At 41.8% G+C, this 19,639-nt stretch overlaps 1 protein-coding gene across 5 annotated transcripts in view; it reads right to left on the bottom strand.

Moving 5' to 3' along the window:
* Positions 1–4,268: 4,268 nt before the first annotated feature.
* The window catches only part of TDRD7 (tudor domain containing 7), a 76,945-nt gene continuing 61,574 nt past the window's right edge, over positions 4,269–19,639 (bottom strand). For all 5 annotated transcript variants that reach the window (XM_021691790.1, XM_021691794.1, XM_021691793.1 and 2 more), the window contains 5 exons: positions 17,533–17,667; positions 14,719–14,829; positions 12,358–12,860; positions 7,956–8,116; positions 4,269–4,735 (listed from right to left, as the gene is read on the bottom strand). In XM_021691790.1, coding sequence (XP_021547465.1) covers positions 4,515–4,735; positions 7,956–8,116; positions 12,358–12,860; positions 14,719–14,829; positions 17,533–17,667 — 1,131 coding nt within the window. In that variant the 3' untranslated portion in view covers positions 4,269–4,514. The remainder of the gene's footprint in view (positions 4,736–7,955; positions 8,117–12,357; positions 12,861–14,718; positions 14,830–17,532; positions 17,668–19,639) is intronic.

The following is a 19,639-nucleotide window of genomic DNA, read 5'->3' as shown; positions in this document are numbered from 1 at the left end:
ACGGCCGGCGGGCGGGCGAGCGGAGCGCGGGGCTGGACGAGCTCCCGGGCGGCCGCGGGCGGGCGGGCTGGCGGGCGCTGTGGGCTCCGGGGGTGGGAGCCAGGGGCGGGCCCGGCTCCGCGCTGTCACCGCGCCCCGCCCCGCCCACCGCCCTCTCCCTCCGTACCTCTCCCTCCACTCGGGGGCGCCGGGGCGCCGCGCACCGTCCCCGACCGCGGTGCGACGTCCGCTGGGGGCAGCGCGGGGCAGGGGCCGGGCCGCCTCGAGGCTTGGTTCCGCGGACGAAGGGGTGTGGATAGCCCCGAGTCTGAGTCTTGGTTTCCCCAATTGTACCAGGAGGAGTTTAAGCGGCGGTAGAGTTATCTGGAAAAAGGTGGGTGGATTTTCATTCCTGCGGCGCCTGGGATGTAAGAATCGGTAGGTCTTTGGATGGAGCAAAGCCAGCCAAGCAGCTGCTGCACCTTTACTCTTTTGGCTACAGCCATCACCTGTCCCATTTTACCAGCAGCCCACCTAGGGCTGGTATGAGCCGAAGATTTAATAACGATCATTTTGTGAGCACGTAGTTCCAACAGAGTCAAATGCATTCTCTCTATACTTAGCAGGAATGGAGGGTCCAAAATACCGACTTAAAATACAACCAAAAGGTCCCACTTTCTTAAAAGGCTAATATGTTTCCCAGAACAAACCACTTAAACCCAAACAAAAACTTTGTTTAAATTTTTTAAATGGCTATAAAAAGGAATTCGTGTGAACAAAAGGTATGGTTCTAATTATTATGGGTAAGTTTCTTGTGGGGTAGACCCTAATAATGTAACTCCTTTTAATCCTGGTATATAGGGGCCCCTGGGTGGCTCAGGCAGTTAAGCCTCTGCCTTCGGCTCAGGTCATGATCCTGGGGTCCTGGGATGGAGCCCTGCTCAGTGGGGAGCCTGCTTCTCCCTCTCCCTCTGACCCTCCCCGCTCTTGTGCTCATGCTGTCTCTCAAATTAATAAATTTAAATTTAAAAAAAACCTGGTGTATGGATTACTAATGAGAAACATTCGTTTTTGTTTTTGTAAGTCTTGTTTTCCACAAAAATGTATTCCTACATTACAAAACCCTCACAGCTGTAAGAAAATGGTCTTTTCAAGAGGATACGTGCCATGCATTTTTAAATAAAGCGATGATTTATTTCAGATTGTTTTTAAACCCCTTAGTTGTGGAATCAAACATTTAAGAGAAGTACATACAGCCTAAGTGCGCAGGTTCAAGAATTTTTTTCACTTGAACACCTGTTGCAACCACCATTCAGTCAAGAAACAACATGGCCAGCAGCCCAGAAACCAACCGGTGTGGTCCTGGGTCACAGCTCCCTCCTAAGGTGATCGCTTCCTCGACTCCTGCTTCCCTCGTGGTTTGTCTCCATTTGCTCAACTCTGCGTTGTGAGATTAATCCGCGTGGCTTCATGTGGCTGTAGTTTGTTTACTTTCATGGCTGTAGAGGTTTCCACAGCATGAATATACCACAGTTGTTTTTTTTTTAAAGATTTTTATTTATTTATTCATGAGAGATAGAGAGAGAGGCAAGGCAGAGGGAGAAGCAGGCTCCCCGCGGAGCAGGGAGCCCGATGCGGGACTCGATCCCAGGACGCTGGGATCATGACCTGAGCTGAAGGCAGACGCTTAACCGACTGAGCCACCCAGGCGTCCCTATACCACAGTTTTTAAAAAATCTATTTTACTATTAATGGACATTTGTTTCTAGGTTTTAGATACAGCCATGGTGCTGCTGTGAACTTCTTTACCAGTATCCTCCAGCACAAGGGCACGCATTCTTCAGTAATTGAAATTAACGAAAGTTGGAACGTCGTCTCGGTTCTGGGAGGAGGGGTGGTATCTCACTGAAATTTGAATTTCCATTTCCCATGTCCTGATGGGTTGAGCACCTTTTCATGTTTATGGGCCAGCTGGATTTCCTTTTTGTGAAATGTTTGTTCAAATTTGTTGCCATTTTGTTTCTGGATAGTCTTTTGTTCATTGAATATATTCTATATACTAATATTCCTCCACTGTGTAATTGCCTTTACACCATCATAATAATGCCTTTGGATAAACAGGTGTTCTTCATTTTAGCATAGTCTAACCTATCAATATTTGCCTTTTTGTTAGCACTTTGTCCTGTTTAGGACATCTTTCCTACTCCTAGATTATCAAGGTATTTTCCTGTGTTATCTTCCCTCCTTAGACTCTCATGTTTAGGCTTTAAATCCACTTGGAATCAACTTTGAACATGGTATGAGGCCAAGTTTCATTGTCCGTCAAACTGTCCTAGCATGATTAATTTTTCACTTACATCAACAACACAATTGCTTTATTTCGAAAAGTAATGGAAGGGCGCCTGGGTGGTTCAGTTGGTTAAGGGACTGCCTCTGGGCTCAGGTCATGATCCCGGAGTCCTGGGATCGAGTCCCACATCAGGCTCCCCGCTCAGCGGGGAGTCTACTTCTCCCTCTGACCCTATCCCCTCTCATGCTGTTTCTCTCTCTCTGTCAAATAAATAAACAAAATCTTAAAAAAAAAAAAGAAAAGTAATGGAAGCATTTCTAACGTCAGTGAAATAGAAACCACCTCTTCTTTATCTGTAGGCAATTTGAGGATTTTTGTTGTTTTTTATTAGGGAGAGAAATCATTGTAAAATACATTCACACTATTTTACTTAAATGTTTATATGTCAAGATATTTTGATTTTATCATAAATGATTATTTAAATCACTGGCATAAGCATTCCTGAATTTTGAATCACTTTAATTATGTTAAATATAAATTTTAAGAAGTTAGATAATTTCAGCATGTTTTACATGAAAAATATCAAACATCTGGTCTTTTTCTTTCTGCTCTCACTTCTCCTAGATTTTCTCAAACAAAAATAAGCAAATGACCTGAAGAATTTTTATCTCCAGCCTGGTCTTCTCCCCTGAGAAGACTCTACATTTCTAATAGTTTATGCATATCCTCACAGAGACCTATTGACTTAAACTCAGGATGTTTAAAATCAAAATTTTCAGTTTCCCAAATGGAGTAAGGGTCATCATCATCCTAGCCTTTCAGACTAAGATTTGGCTTCACTCTTCGACACTTCCTTTTTCCTGTCTTCCGGATCTAAAATGTCAGTACTAAAAATTCTAATTGAAAACTGCAAAAGGCCTTTAATTTTTTTCTTCATTCCCATTGCTTGCCTCTTAGTCCAGGGCCTGGCCCTCTCATTTTTGGACCACTGCTTAGGAAGGCCTCCAACCTGTCCGTCCACCCTGCTCATCAATTAGCAAGCACATAATGGGTGCCTGAGGTGTTCAAGATATCATTCTGTCTTTTGTGGAAGACAGACAGGGGTGTGTTCTGGGGTCCGTGCACAGGCTCACGAGACCTGCTTGGGTATGTCTTCTCCCAACTCTCTGTTCGGTGATGTCACATTGTTAGCGGGAACTCAGCAATGGTGGGAGTATTTACAACATGGGAATCATCAGATACTGGGAATCAAGGCTTACTCCCTGCCCACCCCCACCAGAACTGACTGTCAAACATTTATCAGGACACCATTAGAGAGATGACAAAGACCCCTCCCTCCTTCAAGGAGCTCACGATCTAGTTGGGGTGACTGGTGCACAGACAACTAGTTATATGCTATTAAGCTCAGTGAAAGCTGGGCACCAGGAGAGGCATATTCAAAATGTAATAGAGTAGGAGCGGTGCCAGGGAAGGCTTCATGGTCAGCCTGGGATGTCAGGGAGGATACTGGCAAACAAAAATGGTGGAGGGGGGAGAATGAGCAGCAGGCTGAAGAAACAGAATAAGCATGGTTTGGAGGGGAGCAAGGCTTGCTGTAGAATATAGTCCCGGGTGCACATGCATGGGGTTCAGGAGCCAGATAAAGGTCCAGTGTGGCTGGTTAGGGAGTGGTGGGCAATGGGGCTGGGTAGGGAGACTGTGGAAGGCATGGGCTCTCTGGGCAGTGAGGTGCCACTCAAGATTTGGGGTGAGGGGCATGCTTTGAGGGTCACCTAGGCGGCTTCTCTATAGCACCACCAGCAATGCTAATGTGCTAACAACTCAAGATAGTCCTCACGTGGTCTGGTGACCACTTGCTTTGGGATGCACCACTACACCAGGGTGAAGTCATGAAGTTCTCACAATCTAACTGTAAAGGAACCCAGCACCACAAAGAAGACATGAATAGAAAGGGAAACCCTTCGTCTTAAGATCATAAAGCTCAGAAATGATAAGGCAGTTTTTATATTGATAAACATTTTTATTCTAATATTGTAGTAATAATTCAAGTGCAATTTTCTTTGAAAAGTCAACTCGGTTAAAACAAAACTTGTTAAATACCTTTCATCAAACAGAAGCATATTGTTTTCAATCCCCACAGCAGTCAGAGCTCTGTAGCAGAGATGAGGTTTCTTTTTTTAAAGCGTACTACATTTTGTTATTGCTAAAAAATCTGAATTAGTTGTCAATATCTCAGAAGCAGTGATTAATTAACTTTTGAAAGCTCTACCAGATACTCTGACATGAAATCATGAATCCAGATATCTGTGTCTGGCAACGATGTGTCCACTAAATAGACCACGACTTTCCGGTCCCAAGGGTTAGCATTTTCTATAACTGTCTGAACCAATGCCACCAGAGGTTTCTTCTCCACATGATTTCGAAATACCATCGAAGCCTCCTCAGACCACTGGTTGCACTTCACCCCTAGGAGAAAGACAGGGAGTACAAGGATCAGTGAGGGGTCGGATGAGCCTTTCTTTGATCTGTAATAATGGAAAACTACTCAGTCAATTCCAAAGTAGCTGAAACATACCAGGTTAGTCTTGTCTAATTAAAAAAAAAAATAACAAAACAGTTGCTCAACAATCTTAAAACAGTCCAGCTTATAATAGTTTCCCTATTCTGAATGGGGTTACTTCTGTAAACCTTTACCTACAGACAGAAGTTTCATTGAGATTTATTGCTGTGTTATAAAATGAAGTTATAATAACTACTGCCCATTTCCCTATATAAAGTATATGTAGATTTAAACTGATAATGGGGATAACCCAAGGGGAATAAAATATCAATAATATCTGTAACATTGTGTGTCAACTAAACTAAAATATCAACGATCTCAATGGCATGTCTCTTATTTATAGACTTTTTTTCCCCGATGAACCAGATATAATGAGGAGGAGGAGGAGGAAAAGTATTCATATACTTAGAGTATACTAATTTTTCAAAATTATATACAATATCATGGCAAAAGCACTGGATTGAAAGTCTGGAGACCCAGTTACCTTTCTTGGCTCTTCTTCTATCATGTGGTATGATCTTGGGCAAATCAACTGGCTTCTCAGGCCTCAGTTTATCATAAAATAAACTGGCTGGACCAGATTAATTGTAAACCCCATGTATTTCTAAATCCTTATGACTTTTAAGCTTGAGGACTCAAGTTAGAGAATTCTAAGTTAGAATTCTAAATTAGGTTTTAAAACAAAACTGAGGTAAGAATATGTGTTTTTCAAAAAATATTGGTAAACTAACATGAATTAAGTCCACATATACTAGATTGCAGAAACTATAAATGATGTCCCATAGTGAGGAAGGCCTGGGAGTTTCACACATAATTTAACAGACCTGCTATTCATGTAGTGGGTGGGCTACATTCTTTGAGAACAGGAGAAGCCTAGAGCAGCCTCCAAGCTGTTGTTTCCTGACCCGGGTAATAGCGATAGAACGGTGGGTAACCCTCCTCATGTGGGGGAGAAGTCAGTGAAATGGAGGGGCTGGTAGAGGCCTTGTGCACACAGTAAGTCCTGGTGACTGTTAGCCATGGTGCTGGCGATGGGGATGATGGTGCCCTGCACTTGTTCCTCATAGAGATGCCCTCTCTGGGCAGTTGACTGTCATGCTTAACAACACGTGTTGTTAGCAAAACCTGAACATTCAAAACTCAAAATAAAAAAATGTGATCATTAAATCTGGAGAAACCCTTTAGAGGTCTGAATTCAAAGCAGGTCAGTGGTAGCCATGCTCATCTGCAAGATGCCACTTTTGGTTCACATCTAACTACCATGGGCATTTCCTCTGAAATCTAGCAAGAAGGACACACAAAGAAACTGGAAAACACTTCAGAATAACACTATATATAGATATTGATATCTCCAATAAAAGCTGGCCAAAAATTAAAAGAAAAAATCTGTATACATAATTTCTTTCATTTCCTAGATCAAATCACTTCTGCTACTGTGCTAAATGTATGGGATGAGCCAGGGTAAGGAATCAGGGTGGCACCATGTGGTCACAACCCACCATTTCCCAACGCAACAGGACACAGAGAGCCCCAGATGGCTGGAGGTCTGCATCCCTCAGCCCTTCGGCTCCACACTCTCTGCTAATGCTGACGGACTTCTGGGTGAGGCATCACCGAACTGTGCATGCTCCCCACCGGTGGAATGCACACAGACCAGCCGCCAGCATCTGTACTGCTGCCACAAAAAACTGACTGGACAATCTTTAATTTTATCTTATTTATTTTTTTAAAAGATTTTATTTATTTGACAGCAAGAGACACAACGAGAGAGAGAACACAAGCAGGGGGAGCGGGAGAGGGAGAAGCAGGCTTCCCGAGGAGCAGGGAGCCCGATGCGGGACTCGATCCCAGGACCCTGGGATCATGACCTGAGCCGAAGGCAGACGCTTAATGACTGAGCCACCCAGGCGCCCCATGGACAATATTTTAAATAAGTACCCCTGTACACTACTAACTTACATCCTCAGATTTTTTTTTTTATTTTTTAAAGATTTATTTATTTGAGAGAGACAGGGCATGCATGCACAAGTGAGGGAGGGGCAGAAGGAGAGAATCTCAAGCAGACTCCCCGCTGAGTACGGAGCCCGAAACAGGGCTTGATCTCACAACCCATGAGATCATGACCTGAGTCGAAATCACCAGTTGGACGCTCAACTGACTGAGCCACCCATGTGCCCCAGCACCCTCAGATTTTAATAATAGTCAATACGCTGTATGAATGTGGTGAAATCACATACTTGCATGCTGTTAATTGCAATGCAACTGGAGACTCACTTGGCCATAAAGATGGTCATATTCTTTTTTTTTTTTTAAAGACTTTATTTATTTATTCATGAGAGACAGAGAGAAAGAGAGGCAGAGGGAGAAGCAGGCTCCCCGCGGAGCAGGGAGCCCGATGCGGGGCTCGATCCCAGGACCCCAGGATCATGACCTGAGCCGAAGGCAGATGCTTAACGACTGAGCCACCCAGGCGCCCCAAAGATGGTCATATTCTATGACCTAGGAATGTTTTCTAATTGTGGAAACCTATTATGTATTTGTATTATAATTTATACAACGTTACCACCTATTAGTTGAGCAGTGTGCTCCTCCTATTGGTTACTGACGTTGTTTCGTTGTTTTTGTGTTTGTTTTGGCTAGTATACTTAGCTGCAGGTGTTTTCATAATATTACAATAAGCGTATAATGACCTAAAGGCCTAACAAAAGGGAAATACTGATTAAACAGAATCTTTGGCAGCTATTAAAAATCATTATCAAGACCATCAAACACACACTCAAAAAGTAGTTAGGACAAAAAAAAAAAAAAGCTAAAAAAAGAAGAAAGCAGCATGCAAGACTGTCCCTGTGCTAAGATGACAGCTTTACGAATACACCCTTATGTGAGACCACGGACAGAAAGGGATACGGAAAAATAGAACAGCAGATATGGTAGGAGGGCATGACGGTGAGAGATGATGAACAATTATTTCCAGTAGGGCCAGGAAATTGTTTGCCAAAGGGGGAAAAAAAAAAGAAAAGAAAAGTTACATCAATAGGGCCAGTAACTGTGTGCTCCCCGAGGGCCCAGGACAAAATGACACTATACACTGTGTGGAGGCACAAGTTCGAGTCCTGCAGAAATTACCTGCAAGTTGAGCTGTGACGGCTTGAAAGGGCAGCTTCCTGAACACGTCCGCCAGGGGCTGCACCTTCCTTATGTTGACGAGTTCGTGCTTGCCATAGTCCAGCTCATACACGGACACCAGCCCGTTGGTCAGGATTCCTTTTAAAAGCACCCGGTGCCACCTAGATGTACATTGGATTAAAAAGGAAGGAAAAATACACAAAGTCAACATCAGCTTTATGGGTAACAATGTATGATAAAAAGAAAAACTAATGTAAATGACGTTTATCAAACTATGGAACTGTACTGTCATCGAGGTTTTAAAAGAAATTGCTTCTTCTTGACCCAAAGGTTACTGTTCTCTGCTTTGCCACTGGCTCATTTGATGGAGTCTGTTCACTCATCCCCTGTTTATAGGCGTCGTGGAACTAGTGCAGGAGACCAAACACAGAAACGAGCAACCACCACTAAACAGACTCTAAACAGATGGAGGCTGATCGGGACAAGGCAGGGAGATCCCTCCACTCCGACAGGGAGATAGAGGTGGCCACAGGTCTGAGACAAGGGATGGACGTGTGTGGAAGATGGGCAGAGGGAGGTAAGCAGAACCGGCCAGGATGAAGACACACATGAGAAGAAAAAGCACAGAAGATTCTACAGGGCATGGCAACTGGGAGTGGAGCAAACACCACAGGAGAGCAAGGAGGAGGAACGTGCGAAGGAAGAGGAAATAAGAGAGTGTGGGAAGAGATTACAAAACATTCTGAATGCAAAGGTGACAATTTTAGTCGTGCCAAGTGAGGACACTGGAAAACAAAATAAAACAAAAACACAAAGTCCAACCCATTGCCTGGAATAAAGAACCTGGACAGGATAGGAGAATATGGGGGAAGAAGAACATGGTTTCAGATCTGGAGTTCGAGGCACCAGAAAGAAATTCACATGAATATATTTTTCTCCTCTGGGCCTACATTCATCGTCATTACAATTAGAAAAGCTTAGACTTCAAAGTTAAAATATGAAGGGCCATCTTAAAGTCCTGTAGTCTTGAGGACATGATTGAAGAGTATTACTAAACTAAGGGAAGGAAGATTGTTTGTAACATCTAAAAGGTAAGCGTCTATGGAGGCAGCCTCCACTCCTGCATGGTGTGAAGTGGGCTCCGCCTTGGATGGCAGACCCAGCCACCCTCTGAAACAGGTTCATTAGTCATAAGCCCCAAGCCCAGGGCAACAGCAGGCCCTTCCCTGCAACACACTGTTGGGCTGGGGCTGACCAGACTGGACTGATTCTCCAGCACCCTGGTGGAGAATGGGTCCAGGAAACATCCAGAGCTGCTATAGGGTGAACTCTAGTAAGAAAGCTACAAAGAGGCCAATTTTGGACACTAGTGATTGGGGGCTTTGGGAGGAAACTCCAGAAACCTTGAGATAAGCCCACAGTGCAGCAAGCAATAATCCATGAGTCACAGAAAGGTATTATAATAAGTATATGAACTTTGGGGACCAACAGACTTGGGCTGGAGTCCCCCCTGCGGCCATGGTCCAGCTGGGTCATCTTGGGCTCCTATTTAACCTCTCTGAGCCTCAGTTATCTCATGTGCAATATTTAATTTTAAGTCACTTGCAGAAACTGTATATATAAAGTGCCTAGCACATGACTAGGCACATCACAGGTGCTTGGCAAATGGTACTAAAATGAAGATAAGCTGTGTAAATATAAGCACATCAGACTGTGTAAGTGCAAAAGGAGATAAAAATATTTGGTTTCTACCTCTAGCATCGTCTTTAAATTGTACAAGGCAAATGCTGGTGGACTGTACTTTTAGTGTGTAAATAAGAGGGACAGAGCAGCAAGGGGAGAGCTAGCAGAGGACTTATGTGTCATGCTTCTCTGTAGCTTTTAATTTTCAACACTAATAGCTTAACTAAAGGCTTCCGTTTGCACTAAATTACCAGTTTCAGTACAAGGCCGCTTGTGAATCATCTGGAGAGTTTGTTAAAAACACTGATTCTGGGGTTCCACCGCCCAGAGATTCTGATTCAGGATGTCTGGGGTGAGGAAGGAGAATTTTGGCTCTTCTTAGCCAAGATGGATTTGGAAACCACTGCAATCAACAGTGTATCTCAAATTCCTAAGCCTTAATTTACCACAGTTGGGAACAGGGCTTAGTAAATAGTCCTGGGGTATAGGCAAGATAGAAACTCTTTATACTTTACACTGATTCAGTTCATGAAGTTTAAGAAAATATCGGATAATCTGTTCTCATATATAAGACATCCTTGATGATCTAGAGACAGATTAGCTGGTTAAAGTCCCAGAGCCTTGGAGCAGGACTGTTGGACCCCTGTGGGGAGGAGGTCGAGTCTGAAGCACCACACTATGGGTCTCTAGTTTAGGGGTTCTCCTGCCCCACACAACCGTTGCCCCCAAGTAGGACCTCCCCACTGCTAATCACCATTAATCTGCCCCTCAGATAACAGTTAACATTAGTTTCGTTTTAACTGTGGTTAAATTATTCTGTGACGAGTTCTGATGTAGGCAAATTGACACAAATGATGTTCCCGGGTGGAATTAAGCCCATGCATGCTTACGGCTGTAAATAACGTGACATTGTAAAAATGTTTTTTTTGAAGATGAAAAGCTTGTGACATAGAAGCTGAATAGTTTTTAAAATGAGAGCTACGATACTTTTCACTTCTAAGAGTTAAAAATTGGGGTTTTTTTCCCTCTCATGAAAATAACAAAATTTTTACAAATGCCTATGCTTGATGTCTGAGGAATGAACAAAAGCATTCTATAAAAAAAAATAAAAGAAGCAGTTTGACCTTTTAAACTGAGTTCTGGTGTGTGTGTGTGTGTGTGTGTTGTGGGAACAGTGTGTGTGTGTGTGTGTGTGTGTGTGTGTGTGTGTGTTGTGGGGGAACAGTTCTTTGTGTGTGGCATCATCAAATAAGCTTGGTCAGTTCTCCTGAGAAAGCGGCAAAGGAGACAGGACACGGGTAGGTTGTTCCTTGGGCCAGGGCTTTTGTGACCTTGTAGGGCAGACAGTGTAGCGCTTGGGCTTCCCTGGGTTGGAACCCGCACTTACTGGAGGGCTTCAGGAAAGGAGGATGTGGATCCGAATGGGAACTGTGAGAAAATGGACTACAGTGCTCCACAAATGAGGAACTGTGGTTCTCACTGTCCAAAGGCCGGAGCAGTGAACTACGCACTGTTGCACCTTATAAAAGGTGGTAAGCTCTCTAGGAGCAATGGACAACATATATCAAGAATCATGTAATCTTTGGGCGCCTGGGTGGCTCAGTTGGTTAAGCGACTGCCTTCGGCTCAGGTCATGATCCTGGAGTCCCGGGATCAAGTCCCACGTCGGACTCCCTGCTCAGCAGGGAGTCTGCCTCTCTCTCTGACCCTCCTCCCTCTCATGCTCTCTATCTCATTCTTTCTCTCAAATAAATAAATAAAATCTTTAAAAAAAAAAAAAGAATCATGTAATCTTTAAACAAGTGATTTCTCTTCTAGGAATCTACCTCAGAAATAAATAATCTGAGATGTGAACAAAGATTTATGTTCATTGTTATTTACAATAGTGAAACATCTGGGAGAAAAAAAAGAACCTACATAAGAGAACGGTAAGTAAATTATGATTTCTCTAGATGACGGACTATTAAACATGTTTATGAAGAAATTTTATTGCATGGAAAAATGTTCCCAGGATTATGTGAAGTGAAAAAAGTAGGTGTAGAATTATATATAATAATAAATACTATGCCAATTGTATGAATATATATAGAAAAGAACTAGAAGAAATAAGTAGTTTAACAAAGGTTATTATGTGTGGCTGATTTTCTTATACCTTTCTGTATTTTCTAAATTTTCTACAATAAGCATTTAGTTTTTAAAATGTAAAAGTCGGGCGCCTGGGTGGCTCAGTTGGTTAAGCGACTGCCTTCGGCTCAGGTCATGATCCTGGAGTCCCTGGATCGAGTCCCGCATCGGGCTCCCTGCTCGGCAGGGAGTCTGCTTCTCCCTCTCCTGCTCCCCCCTCTTGTGCTCACTCTCTCTCTCAAATAAATAAAATAAAATCTTTAAAAAAAAAAAATAAATAAAATGTAAAAGTCATTCTATTAAAAAAGTTATTTTCTGAATAAACAATATTTTGTCTAATAGAAAAGTAGAAAAAACATTTAAACCTTCATTTTAGATATAATTAGGTTTTAACAGGAATTTCATATATGGTCACTAGATTTTTAGATAAATGACATCATTTCAAATATTTAAAAAGGGCATAATTCATTAGTCTCGTTTCACATTCAAAATTTCCATTTGTGTAATTCAAAGTCCCCCTGCAGGGATTAAGGACTCTTGGTATCGCTCTACACATTTTTCTTAGTAGAATAAAATGCTTTGTCCAGGAACCTACTTGTTTTCCACTTTTGCGGCATACACTTGGTCTTTTTCCACAGCCACGTGGCGCTCCTCAGACACACTGTAGTACAGAATCATCTCCTCCATCAGAACTTCCAGCTTGTGTATCTCCTGCCAGGGCTGGATGACAAAGTACCCTGGGTGACAGGCCACCGGCACGTACACATCCATGTGCTCCCCTGGCTTCGACAGGTGGACAGGAGGTGGCAGTTCCTCTGTGGAGGAGGAGCTGCTGTGCTCCACCAGGGACTTCTTGATGGCATCTGCGAGGCTCTTTCTGAAATTCTCCCCAGTGCTGCCCGGAACGGGGGTGCCACCACTTCTGCTGTGGGGAGAGCTAGCTCCACTGGATACAGCACTCAAAAACACATCCTTCTGATGCTTCCACAAGTCTGCATTTGTAATCTGCCGATTGATGCTGCGGTGAGGATCGGGGAAGTTCTTGGGGGTAAATAAATAAACATGTGCGATGCCTCTGGTTTCATCCACTTTTGTAACCTATGGAAAACACACAAGACATTTCTACAAGTCCAAGTTCACACTAAATTCCAAGAGGCAGTTATAATATTAACATTAAATATTAAAACACGGTATTTTGCACGAAACCCCAACTTGCTAAAATTTATTTTATTTAAGGTAAGATAAATTATCTATCACGGCTGTAGTAGTAAATAGGCTCATAAGTCCAAACAGTCTAGATGCCAGCAGCTGGCTTATGGAAATGAAAACCTCATTAACCTCTAAAAACTGAGGATCCCTTGTAAACCCACTAGAGGTCATTATCACTGAGATGGAGTCTACATATCATGATTAAAAGCTTTTTTTATTAATGACATTTAAAAACACTCAAAGTAAAAAAAAAACAGTATGATGAATCCTCATGTGCTCATCTCCCAGCTTCAACAATAAAAACTAATCACAAGAATGGCAAGATGTTCCATGTGCTTTCCACCTAGGCTGGTGCACCCTCAGACTGGGAAGCAAGGGATAAAGCTTTGACATTCACCATACCCTTGGGGACCTCTGGTCCAAATGCCTTGTTTGGTCTTAATATCTGCCCTCACCCTTTCTTTGCCCCCCTCCCCAGTTTACATGGAGGAAGGGAACCTCTCATGGGAGGGAGAAAAAGAGGGAAAAAGCTACACTGAATAGGTCAAAATTACAGCTTTGCCCCTTTGCACAGGAGACCTTTGTCTACCCGGCTACTTCTTTCTGCCAGAGGGGTGAGTGTTGTACAGGAATCCTATAGACTGACAACTGGGATTGTACAGCTGTGTGTCCCAAAGGGCTGGGTGCCTGGTAATTCTTACCAGCTCCTCTGGCTTACCCTGGGAATGACAAAAATAAGATGCTTCCAGCCACATCGATCTCTTACCAAATAGGGCTGGGATTGAAAGGCAGGAACAGAGGTCTGAGATAGGGAGACAAAGCAAGCCATCTACAGTAATTTACTTAAAAATATTTCTCCTAGCAAGATGAATCTATTTAAATTAATTAGCACTTCAAGGTGGTATGAATGAATGACTGCTAATTTATTTTGACATTTATGATACAGAAGTACCATTTCAAAAATCAGTCATTAAAAAACATTTTTATTGAGTACCAAATACTCTGGCTTTAAGATCTTAAACCATAGCTGAGAAAACAATATTCTTTATCATGTGGCAACTGAAGAATATAAAATGGTAATTAAGTGTATAATTGTATAAACATAAGAAAATCCACGTGAGCTAGAATAATTTAGAGATTTTCATGAAGATATTTCTCAAAGACATTTCATTGTTAAATGCTTATATAAAATAACATTGTTTTCATTAGTTAAAACAGAGAAATATCTTACATTTCTATTCTTGGAAATAAGAGCAATGTTTCTGATATAAAAGTGCAAAAGTACAGAAAAAGAAAGAGGGGCTTATGAAATAAAACAGTTTAAGTAAACTTTTAAAGGCGGAAAACAGGATTATAAGCAAATGATTTGCTTATAAGTCATTCCACTTTAGAAAAAAAAAGAAATAGAAGACTATTTAAATGATCTTTAGAAACATTTATCAAGAGATAGATGGTCCCTCTGTTGGGAACTTAATTCTTTATCATGGAGCAAAATAGCAGAGAACTATCTCTGATACCTTATTAATAGTGGAAAAATTATATAAAGGGTTTAAAAATGATACACGATAAATTCTTAAATAAAATCAAACCATGAGATATTTTACCACACATGTAACCAATCTCTTAACTATGAAAATGTGTCAGATCTGAAAGCATCAGTTTATGGTAAGATAAGATTCTTTCAGAGAGAAACAAATAAGCCCTTCTGACTGACAGCTCCCTTTCCAAATGTATCAAGAGAACTAACCTTAATGCTACAGTCGGAGCAATTCAAAACAGAATCTCTCAGCCAAAGCACAGCATCTGGTGTCCACATGCCAATAGACTGTGGAAGATCTGCTAAACAGCACTTGATAGCCTGGAAAGAAAACATGATGGAAAAGCAAACACACCATCTTAAAATAGGTACTGATAAGTAACATCAGTGTTATTTTCCTATAAGTCAGATGTTGCTAAGATAGAAAGCAAGCACCAGGGATAGCTACTAATGATGACTGAGCTCTTGGGTTGGAGTGTCTGCTATGTTCCTGGCTCTGCTGTCTTTACTCCTGTTACTAGCCAGGGCTCACACCAGGACTTCGCATACTTATCCTACGATACTTCTGCATGACGGGTCAATGTTGTGACCCCATTTTACAGATGGTAAAATGGAATCAGAGAGACTAACTTGCATCAGATCACAAAGTTGTGAAGACAGGTTTGGGACTTATATTTAGGTCTTCCCTCTAAGTGCATTTTTTCAAAATGAAGTGTCATTTGGATGTAATGACTTTGGTTGCAAAAATCTTTTCAGAGGCTGACATGCTTCATTCAGCAGTTCCTGAGTACCTGTGGGTGCCAGACATTTGTGGTCATGTTTGGAAGGAGGTTGTAATGAGAGTTAAGGAGGGTAAGAAAAACTGAAATTCATAGATACCTAGATGCCTCATTTTCCTCAATGCCTTTTACCTCCCACCACTGCACAAACTTCTGTAGAATGGCTTCAGCAGGGAGTTAAAAGGTGACCTTAGGGACTCCCTTCTGTCTCATGGAAGCCTTGAATTGTTTGAGGCAATTTTGTGAAGGGAAGAAACCTACTTCCAGGATTTCTGGATTCCTTCTTTCCTCTCTGAGTCCTATTCTTCAGGAGCTCCAGGTCTCTCACTGTGCCCCCTGGATGAGGGATGTTTCTTGGTGGGGAGGAGATCACTTAGAGCAGAGAGAGCACTCTCTTCATGCCTGCAGGGGCCAGGCGGCAACGAGGGAGCAAGACGGGCCAGATGGAACTAGCACATTGGAGAGCAGGGGCCGTGCAAAGCAGAATGCCACTTCCCAAGCTCCCACAGGGCACCGTCCCATTAAGGACAGTGCTCAATATAGTCGGATTTTCTAGTTTGTCAGGAGAAGCTGGAAGTCAGGATTTCTGTGTGAAATTTTCTGAGTTTTAAATCTCGGTAACCAATTCACAGTTTAAAACCCTATAACGGGCGCCTGGGTGGCTCAGTGGTTAAGCATCTGCCTTCGGCTCAGGTCATGATCCCAGGGTCCTGGGATCGAGCCCCACATTGGGCTCAGGGAGGCCTGCTTCTCCCTCTCCCTCTCCCCCTGCTTGTGTTCCCTCTCTCGCTGTGTCTCTCTCTGTCAAATAAATAAAATCTTAAATAAATAAATAAATAAATAAAACCCTATAACAGCCAAGAGCCCAAACCCAATATTTATAGGTCAGCCTGGGCTGAAAGGCCATCAGTTTGCTATTCTGACTTAGACCTCCTGGGGAGATGCTGTCAGCCAGAGGCTTGGCCCCGCGGGCTCTTAAGGTTCCCCCAACTTCATATCTATGAAATAACAAATCTAGGCAGGATTAATAGAAAAAAATTTGGAGTGGCTTTTAACGCTCCCGACAGTCGGAGGCAGAGGGACGGATGCCTTTTCCCCTCCAGCCGAGGTGCCTTTTCCAGGTAAGGCTGGCCCTGGGTGGATGTTCCAACAAGGGGAACAGAGGCCAGAGCTGTTACCAAGTGAAAGTGGCATTTAACAAGTTTTAGTATTGTGGCTGAGCAGCAATAAAAGTGATTTTGAAAACTGGCTTCAACACAAGCTCAACAGCTTTTCTGTAAGAGTCATTTTAGAAAAGGCAGTGGTGACAGGAGAGAAGGTACAAAAGCCACGCTAATTATGGTCAACCACTTTTTAATCCACAGAATTTTGGTGGTATAAGGTATCTTCTGGCAAATACAAGTCAAGCAGCCTTTTGAAATGATAGAATGTTGGATAACTTTATTCAAAAAACTACTAATTTCTGTACAAAATCCTCTATTTCTCCTAAAGGTAGGAAATAGTTCTTAACAATTTTAATTCAAAATAATGCAAAATTCTTATTATCTGAATTTTTATTAATAGAGGAAGATTAGGCAGAAATTAATCTTTTTACTCAAATCTATGGGGAAAAAGTCATATAAGAAAATGGTTGAATATAGATTTCTTTTTTTTTTTTAAAAGATTTTATTTATTTATTTGACAGAGAGAGACACAGCGAGAGAGGGAACACAAGCAGGGGAGTGGGAGAGGGAGAAGCAGGCTTCCCGCCGAGCAGGGAGCCCGATGCGGGGCTCGATTCCAGGACCCTGGGATCATGACCTGAGCCGAAGGCTGACACTTAACGACTGAGCCACCCAGGCGCCCCTGAATATAGATTTCTTAAGAGAATGGCCACTTAATTAAGCTAAGAACTCTGGAAGTAAGAATTTTCTTATAAGATCTTGAAGCTGTATAGAAGTCAGCACTGGCATCCCATTAGTAAAATGGAATCTCTAACTGGACAACTTAGCCTAATGACGCGGCATACTTGAAAACAAACATTTATCAAATGATATTCTGTAAGTCTGACTGGTCTTCTTGTCTAAGTCGGCCAAATTTTACATCTGAAAACCAGTGAACAACCACATCTGGACCATTTCCAATTTTGTTACCAACTTGGACTTCACTCATTATCAAGATCAAAACTGAGAGGGCATCTCACAACACAACTACAAATACAGCCAAATCCCTTCCAGCAAATCTCCCAGCTTGTAACATATAGTACCTGAGGTGGGATCACAATTATTTCTTGTAGAAACCGCGGGGGGATTTCCCTGAGTTCGGACACTTTCACAGATGTCACAGTGCCAGAGTCCAGGAACTGAACATCAAGAGCTCGGCTGCTGTGAACATTCGTGATCTGCAATGAGATAAATGTTGGTTAATTTATAAGCATATCCAAAAGGCCAAAACACTTCTGTGCAATTACATTTTGTATAACTCTAAAATGCATATAAGAAGCAACAAAGACTATCAGTGTTCATTAAGTTTTCTTATTTTTTATTTTTAAATTTAAATTCAACTAATTAACATATAATGTATTATTGGTTTCAGAGGTAGAAGTCAGGGATTCATCAGTCTTATATAATACCCAGTGCTCATTATATCACCTGTCCTCCTTAATGTCCATCACTCAGCCACCCCATCTTCCTACCCCCCTCCCCTCCAGCAACCCTCAGTTTGTTTCCTCTGATTAAGAGTCTCTTACAGTTTGTTTCCCTCTCTGGTTTCATCTTGTTTTTATTCTTTCCTCTCTTCCCCTATGATCCTCTGCCTTGTTTCTTAAACTCCACATATGAGTGAGATCAAATAATAACTTTCTCTGATTGTAAATTTTCTTATTTTAAAATGTACCTAGGGGCGCCTGGGTGGCTCAGTTGGTTAAGCGACTGCCTTCGGCTCAGGTCATGATCCTGGAGTCCCGGGATCGAGTCCCGCATCGGGCTCCCTGCTCCGCAGGGAGTCTGCTTCTCCCTCTGACCCTCCTCCCTCTCATGCTCTCTGTCTCTCATTCTCTCTCTCTCAAATAAATAAATAAAATCTTTAAAAAAATAAAATAAAGGGCGCCTGGGTGGCTCAGTTGGTTAAGCGACTGCCTTCGGCTCGGGTCATGATCCTGGAGTCCCTGGATCGAGTCCCGCATCGGGCTCCCTGCTCGGCAGGGAGTCTGCTTCTCCCTCTGACCCTCCCCCCTCTCATGTGCTCTCTCTCATTCTCTCTCTCTCAAATAAATAAATAAATAAATAAATCTTTAAAAAAAAATAAAAAATAAAATAGAGAGAAAGAAATTTGGAAAAAAAAAAATAAAAAATAAAATAAAATAAAATAAAATAAAATGTACCTATTTACTCAATAGGTATTCTTTTAGAATATATTTGATTTTAACATTGAATTGTTAAAAAATTTAATCAGTAGTAATCATTAAACTATAAACTAATAATAATCAATAAAATGCACAAATATGGTAATATTTACAATGTTCACAATTCTAGGACACTACTGATTATAAAACAATTTGATACACCATTATATATTGATTAAAGATGCAGTCTGTTCTCCAAAATATTAAAATATGAGGAAAAAAACTGTTGTGTCTTAGCAATGAGGAAATAAGGAATAGAGAGAATTCAGACACAGAAGTTTTCTTATAATAGGTATATACGATACATTTTTAAATAACATATTTTGGCATTTTATAGCTTTGTCAAAAAGCCCACTGACAATTTTTATCATTTGTCCTAGGAACTTGAAACTCAGAAAGTCATAGAGAGGTAAAATAAGTCCAAATTAATAATTCAAAAATGGGAAAATTACATACTGAGTCAAAGCAATAATTACCTGTGATCCAATGGCAACATTACAATATAAGATTCTGGGATACCTTTAAATGTCCAAACTTCCCTTAATACGCCTATGTGATATCTGCCATCATTGGATATATAGTTCGCATTTGCCAAATACAGCCCCATCAGGATGGTTATGTGGGCAGGGACTTCGTACCTACAACTTGCTCTCACTGCCACCTTAAGAATGGTGGTGCTTTCAGTATGTGAGTGTCACGAACTGGACCACTCTTGGCATGGAAGTCAGACATACCAAAAGTAAAGCTTTTTTCTACTGCTCCAACAAAAATGTGTCTGTCTGCATTAGTATTGTGGCTGAGCAGCAATAAAAGTGATTTTGAAAACTGGCTTCAACACAAGCTCAACAGCTTTTCTGTAAGAGTCATAGCATAACTTTTTTTTTTTTTTAAGATTTTATTTATTTATTTGAGAGCGAGAATGAGAGAGAGAGAGAGAGAGAGAGAGCATGAGAGGGGGAGAGTCACAGGG

This window comes from Neomonachus schauinslandi, chromosome 13 (genome assembly GCF_002201575.2).
Source record: "Neomonachus schauinslandi chromosome 13, ASM220157v2, whole genome shotgun sequence".
Taxonomy (NCBI): Eukaryota; Metazoa; Chordata; class Mammalia; order Carnivora; family Phocidae; genus Neomonachus; species Neomonachus schauinslandi.
Note: the sequence above shows the minus strand (reverse complement) of the source record. Positions and strands in the feature narration are given on the sequence as shown.